At 36.5% G+C, this 20,869-nt stretch overlaps 1 protein-coding gene and 1 pseudogene across 2 annotated transcripts in view; one reads left to right on the forward strand and one right to left on the reverse strand.

Annotated features, from left to right (window-relative positions):
• The window catches only part of Hs6st (heparan sulfate 6-O-sulfotransferase), a 114,022-nt gene that overhangs the window by 11,077 nt on the left and 82,076 nt on the right, over window positions 1-20,869 (reverse strand). Inside the window, exons 5-7 of the mRNA XM_089733315.1 lie at window positions 20,288-20,370; window positions 17,354-17,598; window positions 11,187-11,371 (exon numbers count right to left, since the gene is read on the reverse strand). Coding sequence (XP_089589441.1) covers window positions 11,187-11,371; window positions 17,354-17,598; window positions 20,288-20,370 — 513 coding nt within the window. The remainder of the gene's footprint in view (window positions 1-11,186; window positions 11,372-17,353; window positions 17,599-20,287; window positions 20,371-20,869) is intronic.
• LOC149501502 (uncharacterized) lies at window positions 1,814-5,358 on the forward strand (annotated as a pseudogene). Its single transcript, XR_016324254.1, has 2 exons — window positions 1,814-2,108; window positions 2,663-5,358. The product of XR_016324254.1 is annotated as an uncharacterized LOC149501502 (transcript).

Below are 20,869 nucleotides of genomic sequence, written 5' to 3' on the forward strand. Positions count from 1 at the left end.
ATCGATGAACAATTAACAACGGGTAACTACGTGAACACCACAATACCACTGTAATATCATGTTTGTTGACGATACTGAATACAATGTAGTTAATTCAACGCAGTTCATGTTGACGTTGCTAATTTGGCATAATAATACAGTAAATGCTTGAACAATATGATAATGCTATATTATTAGGCCTGTGGCTGGCTGCGTATGGAACGCACAAGCATGCTATCCTGCTCATTTCGGCGGCAAAACCAACTTTTTTTTTTTTTTTTTTTTTTTTTTTTTATTGCTTAGATGGGTGGACGAGCTCACAGCCCACCTGGTGTTAAGTGGTTACTGGAGCCCATAGACATCTACAACGTAAATGCGCCACCCACCTTGAGATATAAGTTCTAAGGTCTCAGTATAGTTACAACGGCTACCCCACCCTTCAAACCGAAACGCATTACTGCTTCACGGCAGAAATAGGCAGGGCGGTGGTACCTACCCGTGCGGACTCACAATAGGTCCTACCACCAGTGATTACGCAAATTATAATTTTGCGGGTTTGATTTTTATTACACGATGTTATTCCTTCACCGTGGAAGTCAATCGTGAACATTTGTTAAGTACGTATTTCATTCGAAAAATTGGTACCCGCCTGCGAGATTCGAACACCGGTGCATCGCAACAACGAATGCACCGAACGTCTTATCCTTTAGGCCACGACGACTTCAAAACTTGCTCTCTGATAGCCGTTATGCTAATTACTTGGGCAACTTCGTTGTCATGAAAAGCGCATAATTTATAAATGCAACATTTTATTGGTTTTATTTATCTAATTAACGTTTCAACTCTGCGTTAATTAGTTACACTGGTACGATTTTTAATGCTAGCAAAATCCGCGATGTGAATTCGTGAAGGTACATATGAGCAGGGAATGAGTGCATTCACTTTAAATGCCATTTTATCATCTATATTTACATATCTATATATTAATACGTGAAGCAGAAACTTTGTATCCCTTTTTACGAAAATTGCGCGGACGGAGGAGTATGAAATTTTCCACACTTATAGAGAATACAGAGAAGAAGTGCACAATGCTAATATGTTTTTAAAATAATGCATAAAAGATACATTAAATCAATAAAGAAAACATTACACACTATATAAATGTATTTGACGCACACACGCATGCATACTATTTATTGTCAAACTTTTGTTCTTGACGTCTGTGGTCAAATTGAGAATAGATTAAATATATGTTTGCCTTTGTTAATATTTTCTATAGTGTAGTCTTGGCGAAATTTGTGATTATAGAAGTATAAAATACAATCATAATAGTGTACAAACTTACAATTCCAATTATTTATAGTCGAATTTCGACTACTGCGGGACCTCTAGTCATCTCAAAAAGTTTTCAAGTTCAAGATTAGTATTATACCAAATTTTGATTTTCTTGTTTCGGCCATGACGAAAGATCTCATTAATCGATATTTATTTGATACAGTATTGACTTTTTACACACCCGAAATATATTCAACGGTAACGGGTCATAAGGAAAAGGGTCACTGAATTGCGCCCTTTCAAAGTTTCCGCAAAACGGTTGGAGAAACCGCCCTTGATATGCCCATAGATTAGGAATCCAATCTATTCCAACATTTATTTACAGCCCCGAGGTCGAGTGTATGGGACGAGGTCACAAAAATTTCACTATTTGTAATAATATAATGAAAGACCCCTCACTTGTAAAATGCCTCATTAGTGGTACGGTCGGTGCGGGACGTTACAATTAGATTTTGTAATTCGATTAAAAAAACAATAATGTAAACATTAAAGTAATGTAAGGTTTGTTGTAAAATAATTAATTTTGTTAATGTTAAGGCAATTTTCGGATTGCCAAATAGCAACACTGTTGGTGGGAGCAATTACAGTAGTGGGGACGTGACATAATAAAAAAGGCGGTAGTCTGAAAAAACGGGACAGAAATCAGTGTATTCGGTAGTGAGCAGATGTCAAAAGATTGTAAAAGTGGAGTTTCAAATAAAGCAATACAAAATTAAGTAAACTACTGCAATCTGTGTATTATTTCCTGACTGTTGGAAGTGGACTCTTATATCTCAGAAGTGTGGTCGACTCACGTAAGTACATTCTTGAGTTTCTTATTAATTTTCCGCGATTATTTAGTTCGCAAAAAAAAAGAGAAAATGAATTAAGAACCGCGCTGACTACGAAGGTAGTTTTAAAGCTTAGCACGGAATAAAGTATTATACGGAATAATTGCTGCGTCTTCTGCCGTATCTACTATTTTAATTCAGAAAAACTGCGAACTAAAATGTATCTGATGTTATGGTTATGTCACATGTTTCAATTTAACTCAACGTTCAAATGTTTGTTGAGCTTCAACCATGAATTTAATGCATAAAGCATAACTAGTTACGAAATTTATATACAATTTATATACATAGTTATCATTCTACAAATTTTTGCTCGCATGGTAGGTTCGTCGATAAAACGCTGCATAAGCTTTTCATTGATATTTTCGTTTGGGGTAGGTGAAATAATTTTGATATGGGTGCGATAACTGAGAGTTTATAGAAAAACAATTGTTCTCTCTCTACCATTTTAGTATAGGTTGAACGTTGTTCATATTATTCACGTTCAATTTAAAATAACATTTTGCAACGTCTGCAAGTTCCAGAACATGAATAGACGATCGTCGTTTGATGACACACTCGCGCAGCCGTAAAGGACGCAGAGGCGAAGCAGGTCCGAGCCGATCTCGCACTCGCGGCCGCAGCTCTCGCACGTGCAGCCGGGCCTGGGAGCTGGAACTATACCATGAACGTATCCAGCGACTAGAACAAGAACTGCAGCAAGAGCGGGAGACTGTACGGCGATGCGAGAGAAATACACGACTCTCTTCAACCGAGAGGCCACGTGCGACCTCGCTTCGTGCAGCTACCGAGGCGCGCCGGAGTGACGATGGGCAGCATGCAATAGTCAACCATGAACGTCGGGCAACACATATCAGGTCACGTAGTCCTTCCTTTTCTACCAATGATGTTGTCAAAATAATAGTCTATTAAGCACGGTCCCGAATCTCAACCGTTACCGCAGAACACAACAATGATTAATGAAAATATAGATCACAAGAATATTCTTTAAAGTTTTGACTCTTCTGTTAAAAATCAGCGAATAGATGTGTGGCTGAAAAAGGTTAATGAATGTGCGTTGGTTTATGGTTGGGACGATAGGACCCAAGGACTGTCCAAGTTGTGGTTCGAGAGTTTAAATACGATCTTACGTGGCAATAGGGGCAAGATAAATTATAAACGCGTTTCCTCACGAAAAAAATTATGGCCAGTGCTTAGAAGACATGTTGAGACGAAGAAGCAAGCTTAATGAGCTCATAGATGAGTACTACTATAAAAAACTGTCTCTGTTAAACCTATGTGGTATTCCTGGTAAGCGACATGGAAACCTGTTTTAATCAGGAAGGGGGTTCCTCAACCGAATTCGGTGCGGTCTCTAAAAGCTCTAGTGCAAAATTTACCGAAAACGTTTATCTTAACGATATTGTCTTTGAGTCGTGTCACACAAACGATATTGTCTTTGAGTCGTGTCACACATAGAATAGAGAACATTCAAAACAATATCCCAACTATCATGAAAGACTGTGGTTATAAGCTAATATAGTCCTCGAGGAGTATACCTTTTCATCTCGAGATTGATGACTTTCGTGCTAGTGTTATGTAGGTTAGGTGATAACCAGCTGTTGGATAATTCTTCGTTAATCGATCATTATGGAAATTCCGCTACTTCACGGTTTTTAAGCATGGAGTCTGAACTGTCTCACTTAGATTTGTATAAGAACTGAGCAGCTGAAATAGTTAAGATCTTATGTAGAGTATCTGAAGAATATTTTGAGATACCTAGTTATAAATCAAGTTCAGTCAGTCAGTACATCTCCGATCGTAAAAGCTTTAGATCGTTATAAAGTAGTCCCTGAGTTTGAGGGACTGGGAAATAAGCATAAAAATACTGTTAATTTGATTTAATACAGCCATGGGTACATATCGCGTCATCTGAACTTTTGTCTTTAAATCTTCAAAAAATAATATACATTCATTTGTAAATTTAAAGTAATCGTTATCGTTGAGATATCATTATTTATCAGAAAATAATAATGAAGGGTTGTTATAAACCTGTACATAACGTTGTTTTGTAATAAATGAATGATTAAATGATACAAATATATAACTGAATTGATGAAGCACTTACGCTACAGAATTATTCTTTCTTTGTTTACAGGTCAGGAGCGAGAATTAATCGGTTCGCACCTCGACCAGAATGAGAATTGAGTGGTTCAAGACAAGGCAGGAAATAAATACTACAGCTGAGAATTGATTGGTTCAGCTTGTGTATTTTATAAAGCCCTTGAGAATTGATTGGTTCAAGGCAAGACAGGAAATACTACAGCTGAGAATTGATTGGTTCAGTTTGTGTATTTCATAAAGTCCTTGAGAATTGATTAGTTCAAAGCAAGACAGGAAATACTACAGCTGAGAATTGATTAGTTCAGTTTGTGTATTTCATAAAGTCCTTGAGAATTGATTGGTTCAAGGCAAGACAGGAAATACTACAACTGAGAATTGATTGATTCGGTTTGTGTATTTCATAAAGTCCTTGAGAATTGATTGGTTCAAGGCACACATTAACTGAGAATTGACTGGTCATGGCAGTTTCACGACTGAGAATTGACTGGTCATGGCAGTTTCACGGCTGAGAATTGGCTGGTCATGGCAGTTTCACGACTGAGAATTGACTTGTCATGGCAGTTTCAGAACTGAGAATTGACTCGTTTGAAGGAAGTTTTACAATTGAAAATTGTTTATTTCAAGGGAATTTTGATATGTATAGCTTTTAAGAAGTATTTTATTTCACTGAAAATGTATTGGATCTCAAGTGCCACAATTTTTTTTTTTTTATGTTTTTGATTATTATCTGTAATTTACTGTTAAATTTCCCTTGGCACCAACAAAGGCACGCTTCTTTGAAGGGACACCTGACGACTAATTGAGTAAATATTGGCCTAATGTAAGGTTACCACCTGGGTCATGTATGGGGACATACATGGTGTCAGGACGGTCGAATGTAAGGTTTGTTGTAAAATAATTAATTTTGTTAATGTTAAGGCAATTTTCGGATTGCCAAATAGCAACACTGTTGGTGGGAGCAATTACAGTAGTGGGGACGTGACATAATAAAAAAGGCGGTAGTCTGAAAAAACGGGACAGAAATCAGTGTATTCGGTAGTGAGCAGATGTCAAAAGATTGTAAAAGTGGAGTTTCAAATAAAGCAATACAAAATTAAGTAAACTACTGCAATCTGTGTATTATTTCCTGACTGTTGGAAGTGGACTCTTATAGTAATATTTCTTCGACTTTGTACAAAGAAAAGCGTTCTCTTTTTGCAAAAAAAATATTTTTCCGTCACTCCGAATCTAGATAACATTTTGTTGAGTTCAATGGAATTTTGATGATCTCCATTTTGTAGATTAGCAATAACCACAACGAGCCCGAGGTTACGTTTTGACCAACAGAAAATTATCGGTGAGTGAAATAAATTGCAATGACCGCGGTCGGCTGTCACACTATCAGTAGATAACCTAAACTAGCTTCATTTCCGAGACAATCTCCTCGTCCTACTAATTCAGTTGGTCTTCAAAAAAATTTAAAGGAATGTACCAAACAAGGTAGTAGTCGGTAACATTATTTAAAAAAACAGAATTTCTCCATAATGTTCTATCCGGTGTCGAATAATAAAACTAAATAATAAATGTATAGTTACATATTTAAAATTTTAAATATCTACATACATATCGCGCTAGTGACTTAATAAAGGCTATCTTATCTTATCTTATTTTAAAGGCTATCTTATCTTATCTTATTTCAATACTTTTCGGGTAATTACAGGAGATTGTTGAATTATTTCTTCTCGCAATCCTTACTATCGCTCAACGAAACTGCACAAAGTAAAATTTTGTTTTCAGTATTCATTTCGAATAACATTCATGGAGAAGATACGTCTATTCCGCCAAGTAGCACGGCTCTGGCCCTCTGAAACTATCACAAATCCAATAGGATTGGGTACGTTGATCCGATCGAGCCGCTTTGAATGTGCGCGTAAAAATCAATTAATGAAACGCGGTCTTTTCGATTGCATTTCTTGCATATTCGTTCATGAAGTTTTGAATAATTGCTCATTGAATCGATAGTGCCAAGACGTAGTTCTCAAATGTAGTGAAAAAATCAATGTCTGTTTTAAATTAAAAAGGGGACAACTCACACACGGTTATCGTTTGGATCACCTGTGCTATGGAAACCAGACACTAATAAACACAACAGCTATAACAGTTAAAAGTACTGAGTTTTAGTACTATAAAACTATAAAAATATATCACAATAACTGCAGTTATAATATTTTTTTTAAGGATTTTATGACCTGTTAACCTTTAAGTCATGTCTTATTTTAATTTATATTCTTAATTTTATGAAAAATGATAATATGGAGTGAAATGAAATGATTAATTTGAGACATTAATCAACTGGGATGAAATTAAATGAAACGAGATGAGATAAAAAAAAAAAAACAAAAAATATTTACTAACGGTCACGCCACGTTAACTGGTCCCGTGATAAGTTCGTAAAGAACTTGTGTTACAGGTACCAGATAACGGAAATAAATGTAAGATTTTTATTATACACATACATATATTTAATATACATCCATAACCCTGGAAAAGACATTTATATTTATCATACAAATATCTACCCTTGGCGGGATTCGAACCCGCGACCCCCTTGTGTAGTGACCATGTCACTTACCACTACACCAGACGGCCGTGACGACAGAGATGATATGGGATGAAATATAATCTCAGTAAAATGGTGGTCATTTACTGAGATTTTTTCAGTGGAGTTTTTGGAGGATCCCGAGAAGTTACGTCCAGCGGCTTTGTTTCATTTTCCCACACTTGTGCATTTTCACAGATATTAAACAGTTAATAAACCACCGTTACACATTTAAACCTGAAGAAACACTAAATAGACAAAATAAAAGAAATCACACAACTTCACTCCTCGCGTTCCCTCCAAAAAAGTCCCTGTAGTTATAAGGGTGAACTATGTCATAGATCATAATTTTAGATGCTACTCTAAGAGCATTTCTTTGAATAAAAAGTTCAAAAATTAAGTCGCAATTCAAAGGCTTCTTCACTTCTTTTGAACTATTCTGCGCTAATTTTATTTCGAAACTGATTTCTTTCCGTACAATAAAATCGAAGTACTTAAACTAGTGAACTCAGCAGAATCCCAATGGACAACATGTGCACTATCGCAGACCTTTGTTGCTGCATGACCCAAATCTTATAATAAAACGTATGTACCGTGGTTAGTTTAGTCTAAAATCGACTTTTTGGCAGCTTCCTGTTTACACGTAGTTTTATATTTATTTCGGTAGTATTTTCGGATGAGTTTTCTATTTTAAATGCAAGTGCAAAATGTCCAAAGGTAAATACATTTTTTTATTACCCTTGTAGGCAGGCACCTGATGGTAAGTGCTTACCGTCGCCCCTGGACTTCAGCAACGCCAGGGACAGAGCCAATCCGCCGCCTACCGTTTAATACTCACCACAATCCTCCCTTGTAGAAGGACATGTCATAGCTCTCGGGAAACACCGTGGACGGGAGCTCATTCCAAAGCCAGATGGTACGTAGCAAAAATGTTACATACGTTAGACATTATTTTATTTACTGAACTACGTTGAAAACCATATAAAAAATAATCAGAAAACATATTAACCGCAGTCATAACAATATTAAGTAAAATATTTTCTTGGGTTTTCGCAACACGTATACATAATTCAAATCTATATATTAATACGTGAAGGAAAAACTTTGTATCCCTTTTTAAGAAAATTGCGCGGACGGAGGAATTTGAAATTTTCCACACTTATAGCGAATATAGAGAAGAAGTGCACAATGCTAATATTTTTTAAAAATAATGCATAAAAGATACATTAAATCAATAAAGAAAACATTACACACACTACATACCTAGCCCACTATTTGACGCACACACTATTTATTATCAAACTTTTGTTCTTGACGTCTGTTGTCAATTTGAGAATAGAATATGGTTTGTCTTTGTTAATATTTTTTACAGTGTAGTCTTGGCAAAATTTGTGATTATAGAAGTATAAAATACAATCATAATGTACAAACTTACAATTCCAATTAATTATAGTCGAATTTCGACTACTGCGGTACCTCTAGTTACTTTTATGATTTAATTGGGTGTACTATTTCTAGTGTTTCGAACACTTTAAAGTTTTTGTAGTACGTCTACTATTAATTCAAGTTTAATATTATTATTACATTATTATTCGGTAATTGCGTGAGAGCAATGACTTCTGTTTTATTGTAACTTTCGTATTTACGATTTGCCTTTTGGATGTCTTTGGTTTGGTCTCATAAAATAAAAAACTACCTTATTTCCTATCCTGAATTCGTATGGAAATACAAACAATAAACCGAAATGAAGCTCTAAAGGGCTGTCCGATAAAGTTGACAAAGTATCTTATCGCTTTTCATTCTTCTTCACCTATTAGGTGAGGCCGGCGTAACATTTTCCATCGTATAGTTTGATTTATTATATTTTTCTATTTATTTATTTATTTATTAAGTTGCACCAACAAAGTGATCATCAATACAAAACATTGACAAATTGACAAAAGTTCATGTCAGATGAGGCCCTTGCATTGTTAAGGCTAAAAAAAATCGGTTGTCCGTAAAGTCGGTTTACTGACGTTAGTTGAACGTGACAACGTCATAAGAAAATACTGATGGAATGGTTTCATTTTTCAATTATCGCAATTATCGTTGCTATAAACAATTGACACCACATTCACTTTTCACTGAACTTCATACTTCACGAAAACATGTAAATGTATTATTGTATAGCAGCTGTTCACGCGGATGCATCGCTCACATCGCCTCAGAGCGAGGTAACGCCGCATGAGTCATGTTCTTTCGTACGTGCAGCCGGCTTCATCGAATTATAAGACGTTGTCACGTCAAAAATAAAGCGAGATACCAAATCTAAATATATATGGTCTAATTAATTATTAGCTAATAGGTACGGCAGTGTAATCGTTTTGATGATGATGCCTCGATATCATGACTTGTATCATATGTAGCGTGTGTTCACTACCGAATTCCACGATGATGTAATAATATCATTTAACAATAACTTCATCGATCATACAATTGTTTTAATTCGTTCATTTGTGACGGGTAGGCCAGACGTTTCCAAACGAAGTTGATGCAATGTACTGTGTGCTTAGTGAGAGTTTTTAACGTTCTCGATAGCGTAAAAGTTAACTCAGATTTGTATGCAGTTGGAACATAGGCAAACGTTGTAAAACATCAGAGTGAATGAATTTGCACTAGTGCCATAAGGTCTGTTTCATGCTACTAAGATCTCCTTTCTACATTCTAGTAGGATAAGCTGTCTGTTCATATTTATATTGATCAATCGCAACAAGGTTGCTTAGATTTACGGAGATATGTTTACGGAGATATGTATGTCTGTATGTATGTGTGTATGTATGTGTATATGTATGTGTACATATATGTATATGTATTTCACTGGATTGGTACACGGCGCGTAGTTCGTTTCCAAATGATTCTTGTCCACCTGATGGTTGTCTGGAAGAGATCGCTCTTAGCGATAAGACCGCCAATTGTACCTTTTTTGTGTTTAATGTATCGCACTGTTTATTTGTTTTTTGGTGTACAATAAAGAATACTCTCTCTCTCTCTCTCTCTCAGATTAGCTTACTTAACTTTGCTTTCTAATAAAAATGCTATTTCTAAAGTCAAAACTGCAGTAATAATTTAATCAAACGTTACGAGAGAGCCGACTCCGCTATTCTCCGTTCGTTTTGATTGTCTCGGTGTCGCTGATCCGTTTCGAAACGGGCTAAAACCGTTTTCGTTCAATGGAAATCGATCGGATAGCGAAGCCGGTATGTACCGATTTTTATCTCAGTGCTCATTGGCGTTTTTTGTACTTCTGAGCTTTACTAAACTAATACGTTTTTAAAGAGAATGCGTTTACAGACAGCATCATCGTCACCGTTATCCTGCCCTTCTCCCAGTTACTTGGGGTCGGCGCAACATGTTTTCTCCTTCCATACTCCTCTATCATATACAATTTCTTCGCTCACTGCCCTCTTACCCATATCGTCTTTCACGCAATCAATCCATTTACAATTAATTTTATTCGTATATAAACAATTAAAGAATGCAGAGTTTTCATGTATAATTGTCGTTATGGCGTCAATTATACCCGCAGAAAATTTTAGAATTGACAAACACTTTTGTACTCTAATGTACACTGAACGGATTAAAATACTACAGTTTACTTTTTTATTCATACTTAAAACCTTCGTATTAATCATTTAATATTTTGTTTCCTTTCACTAACGAGACATCGCATTTCGAGAACGAACTAGCAGTACAAATCACTTACAGTACCCGACAATAAATATTACACACCCTGCAATACATAGCTTCGTGCGACAGAGATAACGCTCTACGAAGCCGAAATTTGCCGGTTGTCTCTTTCTAAAAGTCGATGTGCAATATTTAACGTCGAGTACTGTATTTATATATTAATACGCGAAGCAAAAACTTTGTACCCGTTTTTACGAAAATTACGCGGACGGAGGAGCATGAAATTTTCCACACTTATAGAGAATATACAGAAGAAGTGCACAATGCTTTTTTTTTAATAATGCATAAAAGATACATTAAATCAATAAAGAAAACATTACACACACTACCATGTATTGGACACACACACGCATGCACACTATTTGTTTAATGTCAAACTTTTCCTATTGGAAAAAGTCTAAAGTCAAATTGAGAATAGATTACATATTGTTTGTCTTTGTTAATATTTGTCTAAAGTGTTGTCTTGGCGAAATCTGTGATTATAGAAGTATAATAAATAGTCTTTAACAATAGAACCATAATAATGTTCAAACTTAGAATTTCAATTAATTATAGTCAAATTTCGACTACTCGGAAGCACTGTATACATTAAAAGGCTTGAATCAGACCTTCGTGACGCCTATAGAAATTCTTACCTTTTGAACATGAGGTTCTTAGCGAAATCGTAAAGCTCCAAGTCTAAGGAGTTCAGCTGCTGAATGCGGGCCACCTGCGCTGGCGATAGGGCCGCCAGCGTCGCACCGGACACGGTCGCGTTGTGTTGCGTGAACGGCACAGCGAACAATAGGTTGAACGTCTCCTCGAACACGTACTGGGATTTCTGACACAAGAGAAAACGTATTCAGAAAAATAAAAATCAAAAACATACCAGTATTAATAAATTTAATCTTTATTTTTTACTAGTCGACCCGGCAGACTTCGTAGCGCCTCAATCGACAAATAAAAGACCTAAACTTTTTTATAAAATAAACTTAAAACAAACAAAAGGAATCCGTCCGACGAGGGACCCATCAAAGGGAAAACAAAATTGTTATTTTTAATTAATTCCGATCATTTTCATATTTATCTAATCCTTTTAAACCTTCTCTGGACTTCCACAAATAATTCAAGACCAAAATTAGCCAAATCGGTCTAGCCGTTCTCGAGTCTTAGCGAGACTAACGAACAGCAATTCATTTTTATATATATAGATAGATGCCCTTATAGGCGGACGCGCATACGGCCCACCTAATGGTGAATGTTTACCGTCGCCCATGGACTTCAGCAATGCCTGGGGCAGAGCCAAGCCTCTGCCTACCGTTATCTTAATGTAAACTTAATGCCTCTTGATATTTTTTAACACAATTATACTTATAACTAGTCAGGTCATAAGTATTGTCACACAGTAAAAACTTTTCTTTTAGAATGCTGGCCACAAAAAAGTTTATTGAATTCGAATTTCGAATTGTTCATGAAAATAAAAATGAATACTTTTAGAATTTTACTCATTTTTAAATATGGAGTGGACGCTTAAAGAAGACCGTGTTGCAGTTATTGCGTTGCATCGTTGCGGTTACGCGCCAATTCAAATTTTTTACATACTGAAAATTTTGAATATAACCAAAAGATTCGTTTATCGTACCATCAAACGATACAATGAAGACTCTAGTGTAGATAACAGGTCAAGAAGTGGTCGCCCTCGGTCTGTTAGGACTCCAGCAGTGATAAAAGCTGTGAAGGCGCGAATTCAAAGAAATCCCAAACGTAAGCAGAAACTGTTGGCCCTTTAGATGGGGTTAAGCAGAACCACGGTGAAAAGGGTGTTAAATGAAGACTTAGGGCTTCGGGCATATCGAAGAAAAACAGGACATCGTTTGAATGCTCGTCTAATGGACCTGAGACTGAAGAGATGCCGCGCTTAGTTGAAGCGGTACGCGGGAAAAAAAATCGGGAAATTCTTTTTTCGGATGAAAAAATTTTTACCGTAGAAGAGAGCTACAACAAACAAAATGATAAGGTGTACTCACACAGTAGTGAAGAAGCGAGCAACCGTATTCCGCGTGTCCAACGAGGTCATTTCCCATCCTCGCTCATGGTGTGATTGGGAGTTTCTTATTGGGGCTTAACAGAGGTACATTTTTGTGAGAAAGGTGTAAAAACGAATGCAGTTGTGTATCAAAATACAGTACTGACGAACCTTGTGGAACCTGTTTCTCATACCATGTTCAATAATAGGCACTGGGTATTCCAACAAGATTCGGCGCCAGCTCATAGAGCGAAGAGCACACAAGACTGGCTGGCGGCGCGTGAAATCGACTTCATCCGGCACGAAGACTGGCCCTCCTCCAGTCCAGATTTGAATCCGTTAGATTACACAAGATATGGCAACACTCAGAGGAAAAGGCGTGCTCAAAGCCTCATCCCAATTTGGATTCACTCAAGACATCCTTGATTAAGGCAGCCGCCGATATTGACATGGACCTCGTTCGTGCTGCGATAGACGACTGGCCGCGCAGATTGAAGGCCTGTATTCAAAATCACGGAGGTCATTTTGAATAAACTTTAGTGTCATAAGAATCTATGTTTTGTTAAGTTCATTTTGGTATATGAATGGTTACATAATGAATAAACTTGTTTCAATTATTTTACATTAAACATGTGACAGAATTTATGACCTGACTAGGTATATAAACTGCATAATTTATACTAATATATAAATCTACAGTGGTTTTTACGGATGTTCCGTTATAACTACTGAACCATGCATCCGATTGACTTGAAACTTGGCATCCATGTAGAAAATACATGTACTTAATGGATAGGCTAATATCTAAATCAGTGTTGGACTCCCTAATAATAATGACATTAAATAATAATGTTAATTTTAAATGCCTAGCGAAGCGACCGAGTACGGTTAGTGTATTATAATAATTTTTTAATTATTTTATTTTACTACATATAGTTTTTTTTTTACGTAATCTTTAGGTACAACACCAAGACACAAAGCAACAATATTTTCTTAGCAATTATAAGAAGGAAAAAATATATAGTGATAGTTCAGCCGTTTTTCTTGTAGAACGAACACACCCTCGTCAGGACAGCGACGCGTCACGATCAAGCGGACCGTATGATACAAATTGTATAAGATTTATCTGATCGGAATCAATGTCGGTGCACACAATGTGTTCTCGCCGGCGGTGACAGCCTCCGTTCGGGCTGGCCAAGCAGAAACGTAAACTATTGTGTCTGATCACGAAACGAAGACAATTTACTTTAGTTATTGAAGACGCTGTTTAGTCGATCGTTTTTTTTAATGCTGTAGATGGATAGAGGGCTACACTTGCGTTCAGCCTATAGACGTGATACACAACGGTCATATCCACGCGTGCGAACTAACAACAAACCCAATAACTACTACCTCTTGACAATCGCAATATGCTACTATAACACTCAGTGACTACGTAGTCCATTTTATGGTCATTTGTGTTGTCTTATACGACATAAACAGTTTTGATGTGGTGCTATTCTAAGAATTGTTTGAGATGATTCCATGATCTCATTTTTACCATCGCACCGCCCGCCACCGGAGTAGAGTTCATCCACACTACTTGGAGCCACTGCGTTCATCACCAGTGCGTTTCCAGAGACATTTTTTTGCCATTTACGGTGCCTCCACGGTGTTTCCCGAACACTATGACGTCCTCCTTCAAGCGAGGCTTGTGGAGAGTATTAAACGGTAGGCAACGGCTTGGCTCTGCCCTTGGCATTGCTGACGCCCATGAGCGACGGCACCCACTCACCATCAGGTGGGCCGTATGCCCGCCTGCCTATACGGCAATAAAAAAACAAAAAAAATGCCACCACAACAACTTCTTGAAATAAATTTTACACTGGCTCGGCATATTCAGTGGCGGGTCTCAATTGATTTCAATTTTGAAGGTTTTTACTGAATTCATCGTAATATTTTCTTCATGTAGTTCTAGAAATACTAAAAGCAATTAAATTGGGCCTAAGTATCCCTATTGTATATCTTAAGCGTCACGTAATCACGCCTCAAAATTTTTTTTATCGAATCACGTTTTTTTTTTTTTTTGGTTTTTTTTTTTTTTTTATAGTGTTTATGTTAGGAAAATGAATGAAAATAAAGGAAAATAAATGATGAAAAAAAACTCGAGGTTTTGAAACACGTTGGTCTACAAAACTTTCAACGGCATGCAGCGCGATAGGAACTAACAAAAATGCGAAATTTTGTATACACATTTCTGATAATACTTTTACTCATTAACTCCCAACAAGACCATTCGGACTTCTTTGTAATAAATAATTACTTACCATCCCCAAATGAAAGATATAAGATGGAGGAATTTTCCTAAGAGCAATTGCAAATAAAATAATTCCAACGGTACGAACTAGCCGTTTTGAATAATATATGATTATGCAAATCTCGAACAAACGGAAAGAACAGGAAAGTATCCGAAGAGAGATCCCCAAGCAAAAGTCTCGCATTACGACCAAGATAAGAACTGAATATTCATTGAAGACAAAAAGCGACATGAGCTTAGCGCCTCCGGTTCGCCGACAAAGGACGACTAAGTGCAAATAATAGACGCTTATCTCGGTCGGGGGGTCGCAGCACTTGAAGCAGAATTGCTAATGGGGATAAAGCATAAATAAAACATAACTGTTCTTCACCAGTTTCATATGACACGTATCTGAGAAATATAACCAAGAAAACGTATGCCAAGAAAGAGTGTAGTTTTACCGGCGGTAGCTTGTCGTGAGCCTGGGCATAAGTTATTAATGAATGTTGCCCACTGAGTTTCTTGTCGGATCTTCTCAGTGGGTCGCGTTTCCAACCCGCTGGTAGATTCTACGAAGCACTGCTCTTGCTAGGGCCAGTGTTAGCACCACTCCCGGTTTGAGGCCTATAAGCTCACCTACACGTCAAGGAGAAGCTGAAATTGCCTCTCAAGGCTATCAGCATAGGTAGCAAAAAAGAAAAAAAATTATGAATAAACCGAAATGTTATCCTTAAATAATGAAAAGCGAAATCCATATTTGGGTCAAAGTCAATAAATAAAAACAATTAAATCAAAGCCAACGAAGTAGATTTAGATTATTGATGCAATGACGCAATACCGTTAACGAAGATTATGACATGGCCTTCTGTAGTTCACATACTGGTTGGCAACACTAAAAATTAAGTTCCATTCAATTATCCCTGTCTTCCTAACAATTGAGTTTTATTTATTTTATCTTCATCATGCATTAACATATTGGTTCTGAAGAATTTGAAAGGTATCTCAAATAAATAACTACATACTAATCACAAATTTCTCTAAAAAAGAAAACATTGTTTTTTTCATAATACGTACAAAAAATAAAATTTAATATTCTAGCATGTAATTAATATAAGAGTTCCAATTCCCGTTTTTTCGTTAAGTACCAAACACGGTATAATATTACGATTGCTATATTATCCTGAAAATTTCGATCCTCACGTCCTTCGTACGATGTTTAAAAACGTCCTGTGTGTTTCGCTAAATACTGTGTATATGGGTCGAATATTGTGGTATTGATTGTTCCCTTGACATTATTTCTATGACAGATCGATATATACATTAATATTAATTATAATAACAAAAAGATATGATGCTCGTTGTAACCGACTCCAATTATTCGATTTAAGCATTGTTTTTGTGTATTTAATTGTATATAAGGTCGAGAATTGCATGAAAACTACTCGACTATATTTGATGATTTTTTGTGTGTTTAAATAAATATACTTCAGATAGTTTAACGCTACAAGGAATTCGATACTACTAAATTTAACGCATTCGGAACCGCCGACAAAACCTAAATAATTAATACACTAGCAACGGACACTAAAATGTAAATATTAAAATTTTCGTTCTCTTCCACAACTACCGATTCGTATCGACATTTCACCAGAAATAAAGAGTTCACTAAAACACCTCGTAGAATGCCGTTAACGTTGCCGGAGACTTCCTTTCTCGGTCGAGACGTAAACACCGGTGTTACTCAAGTTTTATGAACACTTACCATACAACGCAGGTCTAAAATGGGATGAAGCCATATCGCTTCACTTTTAGACGTAACGAATAGTGTTCTACAAGGCAACGTTATAGTGAAGTAGTATAAATATCTCGCAAAGATGTTTTGACAGTCATCGTAATTGTTACATAACTTTTACGGAACGATCAATAATAATTGTTTAGAACGTGAATATTATTTTTTATAACTATATTTATAATTATTTTTTTATTTAATACGTAGTGAAATTCCGCTGTGCTTTTTTAAACTGTTCTATCATATTGTTGTATCTGTGGTTATCGGAGTTAAATACCATAATGTAAATAATGCTGACCACCTTGAGTAATGAGATCAGAGTCTGTATTGTGTCGTATCAAGCCTGTTCTACCATTTACACCGGAACGCATAACTGCTTCGCAGAAGAAATCGTGTTGCCGATTCGTCGATATCGTCATAAAACTAAATAGACCTACGAATATTCATTATCACACTATATAAGAATTTTTTTTTTATTGCTGAGTTGGATGGACTAACTCACAGCCCATCTGGTATTATTAAATGGTTACTGGGGCCACCCACCTTGAGATATAAGTTCTATGGTCTCCATTTAGTTATAATGCTACTAATGTATCACTTACACTTTAACATTGTTTTTTTTTATATTACGTATTTTATTTCAAAAAGTACATAATTGGACCAATAAATTTTACCAACATCTAAGCATGAAATTGATTTATCATTATTAGAAATCGTACATTTTACTGCTTACTTTTTGATATTCGGTTAGTCCAAAATACGCCATTGCCGCCAAGTTTCTCTTGGCAGAAGCGAGTAGCACTCGATCAGAGTCGGTCGTTCTATGCCTCAGGGTTCCGTTGTAGCAGCCAACAAGAGCCAAGTCCGCCAGCATTCGAGTTTGGCGGTTGTTCGCTAAATTCCAAGGGCAGGACATGAACTCTTCAAGCGTAACGCCCCGCCAGGAATCGCCCATGTAACACGAGGGGACTTCGTAAGCTGTGAACAAAAGCTTTTTTAAAAATAACTAACATCGATTCATTGGCTGATGCAATAAGTACATGTTATAGGTCAAACCTAGAATGCGTTCTGCGCTTACATATTCTACTGGACTATAAAACGTTCGTTCATCATTTTCTAACCCTCGAAACGAAAATATAGAGAAACATACCGAACCCGCTTTTTTTTTTTTGCTTAGGTGGGTGGACGCACAGCCCACGTTACTGGAGCCCATAAACATCTACAACGTAAATGCGCCACCTACCTTGAGATATAAGTTCTAAGGTCTCAAGTATAGTTACAAAGGCTGCCCCACCCTTCAAACCGAAACGCATTACTGCTTCACGGGAGAAATAGGCAGGATGGTGGTACCTACCCGCGTGGACTCACAAGAGGTCCTACCACCAGTGGACATGCTATCCAACTATTTGGAACGGACAATTAGGTTTTGAGTTTTTTCTTAAGTCTTACGTAACACAATCGGTAGCTTGTTACAAAGACATTGACATGAAAAACACAGACCAACAAACCAATCTAAAATAAAGTACCGTAAATGTACCAAACCGTAGTTGTGCCCGATTTGGTAAAAACCATATTTAAGTCCCAGTCCCAAGTTAGATCCAGTCTGCTTATGGATGTTACTGACCTTGTTCATGACGATGCCTACATAGATAGCTTTGTAACTAGAAGTACATATATATAACTTGAGAGAATTTACTCGAGAAATTTGTATTGCAGGTCAGTGGGTAAAGACGCAAATATTTCAGTTCATTCAGTTATAAAATCTTCGTCGATAAATCTAGTGTTGACTTTGTTATTTATTTGTTGGTAGAAATAGACAGGGCATTGGTACAGTATGAGGTTCTTAAGACCCTCTACCATAAGTAACAAGTCCACCTAATTACGGAAAAAGATTGGCATACATTATGACTAAGATTTAATTATCGATAAATGAAATACACTATTCCTTCCAACACATATTTTTCTATTAAATTTACGATTACAATCAAACATGATCTAAAATGTAACTATGAAAAACTAAAATAAAAAACCGTATCAAATACAGACAATCAACACTAGCGAATAACAATTAAAAAACCAGACGGTCATGGACAGACAAGAGCATCACATAATTAACCTTGAATTTTATAAAGAGTTCAGTAAACCCGCATCGATCAATTAAAACAACACAGAAGCCAGACGAAATAGTAAAACAAATTCAATGTTTGTTGTTTTAATAAAAACGTAATTAATGTTAATGATTTCGGCCAAAGTTTCGTTAATGAGCTAACCGTTACGAGTCACGCGTCTACTTTCACTGTTTAATGCTGAAACAATGCATCAACTGTATTTCTGGTTTGTGAATAGCTAATCTGAAGCTGAACATTAAATATGTTCGACTGGTATTTTTTTTAATAATTTTTTTCGAAATATATCGGCAAAACCAGGCAAAGAGAAGGAGTACGTAAATGCCAAGTCATAAACACTGGAAAAGGAAATTTTAATAGTATATGATATTTCGTAGTCGCAATGTATACAAACGAGACGTGTGCAGACACTGTTAAATTAGTGCAAGCCATTGAATATCATTAAACTTGTGTCAAATGAATTTGCTGCAGATGCAAAACAACAATTGGCCTCCAAGTTTTACACTGAACAGACTAACGTAGTCTAAACCCAGACACTAAATTGTTGAAGTGCACGTTTATTTAGCGTTTGAAGTGCAATTTGATTCCAGCGCTTTGCGAGATACGCCAACAATTTCCGAGGAATGGTTGGCTAGCTAAAGAAATATGGTTAAGCGAGGAAATTATTTTCTCTTCATACTTAAGATACATTGCCGTAACCGCGTAAATTATGTTCGAGGAAAAAAAGTAGATAAACATATAAATATATAGCATAAAATGAATTTATTTAACCAGTAACAACTAAGCTTGCGCTTTTTTTTTCCTACCTAAGCTGGTAGCCTTGAGAGGCTATTTCAGCGGAACCTTAACTAGTAGGTGAGCTCACGGGGCTCAAACCTGACGACGTTGCTAACACGAACCCTAGCAAAAGCCGTGCTTCGCAGAATCTACCACCGGATCGGAAACGCGACCCACTGAGAAGATCCGGCGAGAAACTCAGTGGGCTGTGTCTGAGGGATAGACTTGCGCATTAATATATCACTGCTTATAAATGGTCTTTCTTGAAACAGGAAAAATAACGAATTTCACAACTTTTTTAATAATAAAATATACCCTAGGTATAGTCTTAATAGTTGGTAATTAATTATCCTAATTACGTTTTCCCGATTATAGTTTATCTAGTTTCTGTTGTTGCGATATTTCCTAAAATATGGCCAGTTGTTATAAGTCCCATAATAGTTTGTCTACTGGATTTGTTTCAGAAATAGTTTCTTCTTAACTTTCTCGTTACAACATAATGGGATAGCATAGATTGATTAATAGATTATTGATATATATTAATGATGTTTTAATATCGAACCTTCTAGAGAATTTCTTCGAAGAATTAATTTTAATTTAGAAAATAAACTGCTAGTGCGCGTAAATGTAGTCGAAGGATGTAGAGAAGGATTATCGCCATACAATACAAGCCATTCTCTTGACCATTGCTCTAATATTATAATACTTTATTTATTGATAATTGTCTTTAAGCTTAACAATTGTTGTGATAAAAATTGTGTTACCTGTGGCGGTTCGTCCTTGACACCAGTGACGGGAGCCCTTCCATGTGGCTCCTCGTTTCACGTGTCGATACTCCGACAAATACCTGTCAAACGAATATAATACGTAGTTATTCTTAATATACCACTAATAGATTTGTTTAGACGACATGCCATGTTTTCAAACATCGCAGTGTTTGAAAAAGGGTCGTATGACATCTAGTTTGCTGAAATACGATAAGACTCTAGTTTAAGATCTCAAGAGGAATATACAGGAACATATCCGTACAAACATACAGTGCTACCAAAATCGTATGGATATATATACATACAGCTTCTTCTTTGTCGTACCCTCATTACTGAGGATCGCGACCACATGTATGCCAGTATTTCCATGAATAATCGGTCCGCTGCGAGCTAGACCGCCTATATGATCCCTATATATTATATATTGCAGTGGCGTAAATTCCATTTAAAAAAAATAGAGACATAGGGGAACACCGGAACATTGTATTGTGTCAAAAATATACACTAGGCGTCCGCGGTTCAGAAGTAAGATGCCCAATCTCCTTACGCCATTACGTATTGCTTGGTTAATGCCCATTT

Source organism: Bombyx mandarina, chromosome 15, assembly GCF_030267445.1.
Source record: "Bombyx mandarina strain Sakado chromosome 15, ASM3026744v2".
In the NCBI taxonomy this organism is placed as follows: domain Eukaryota; kingdom Metazoa; phylum Arthropoda; class Insecta; order Lepidoptera; family Bombycidae; genus Bombyx; species Bombyx mandarina.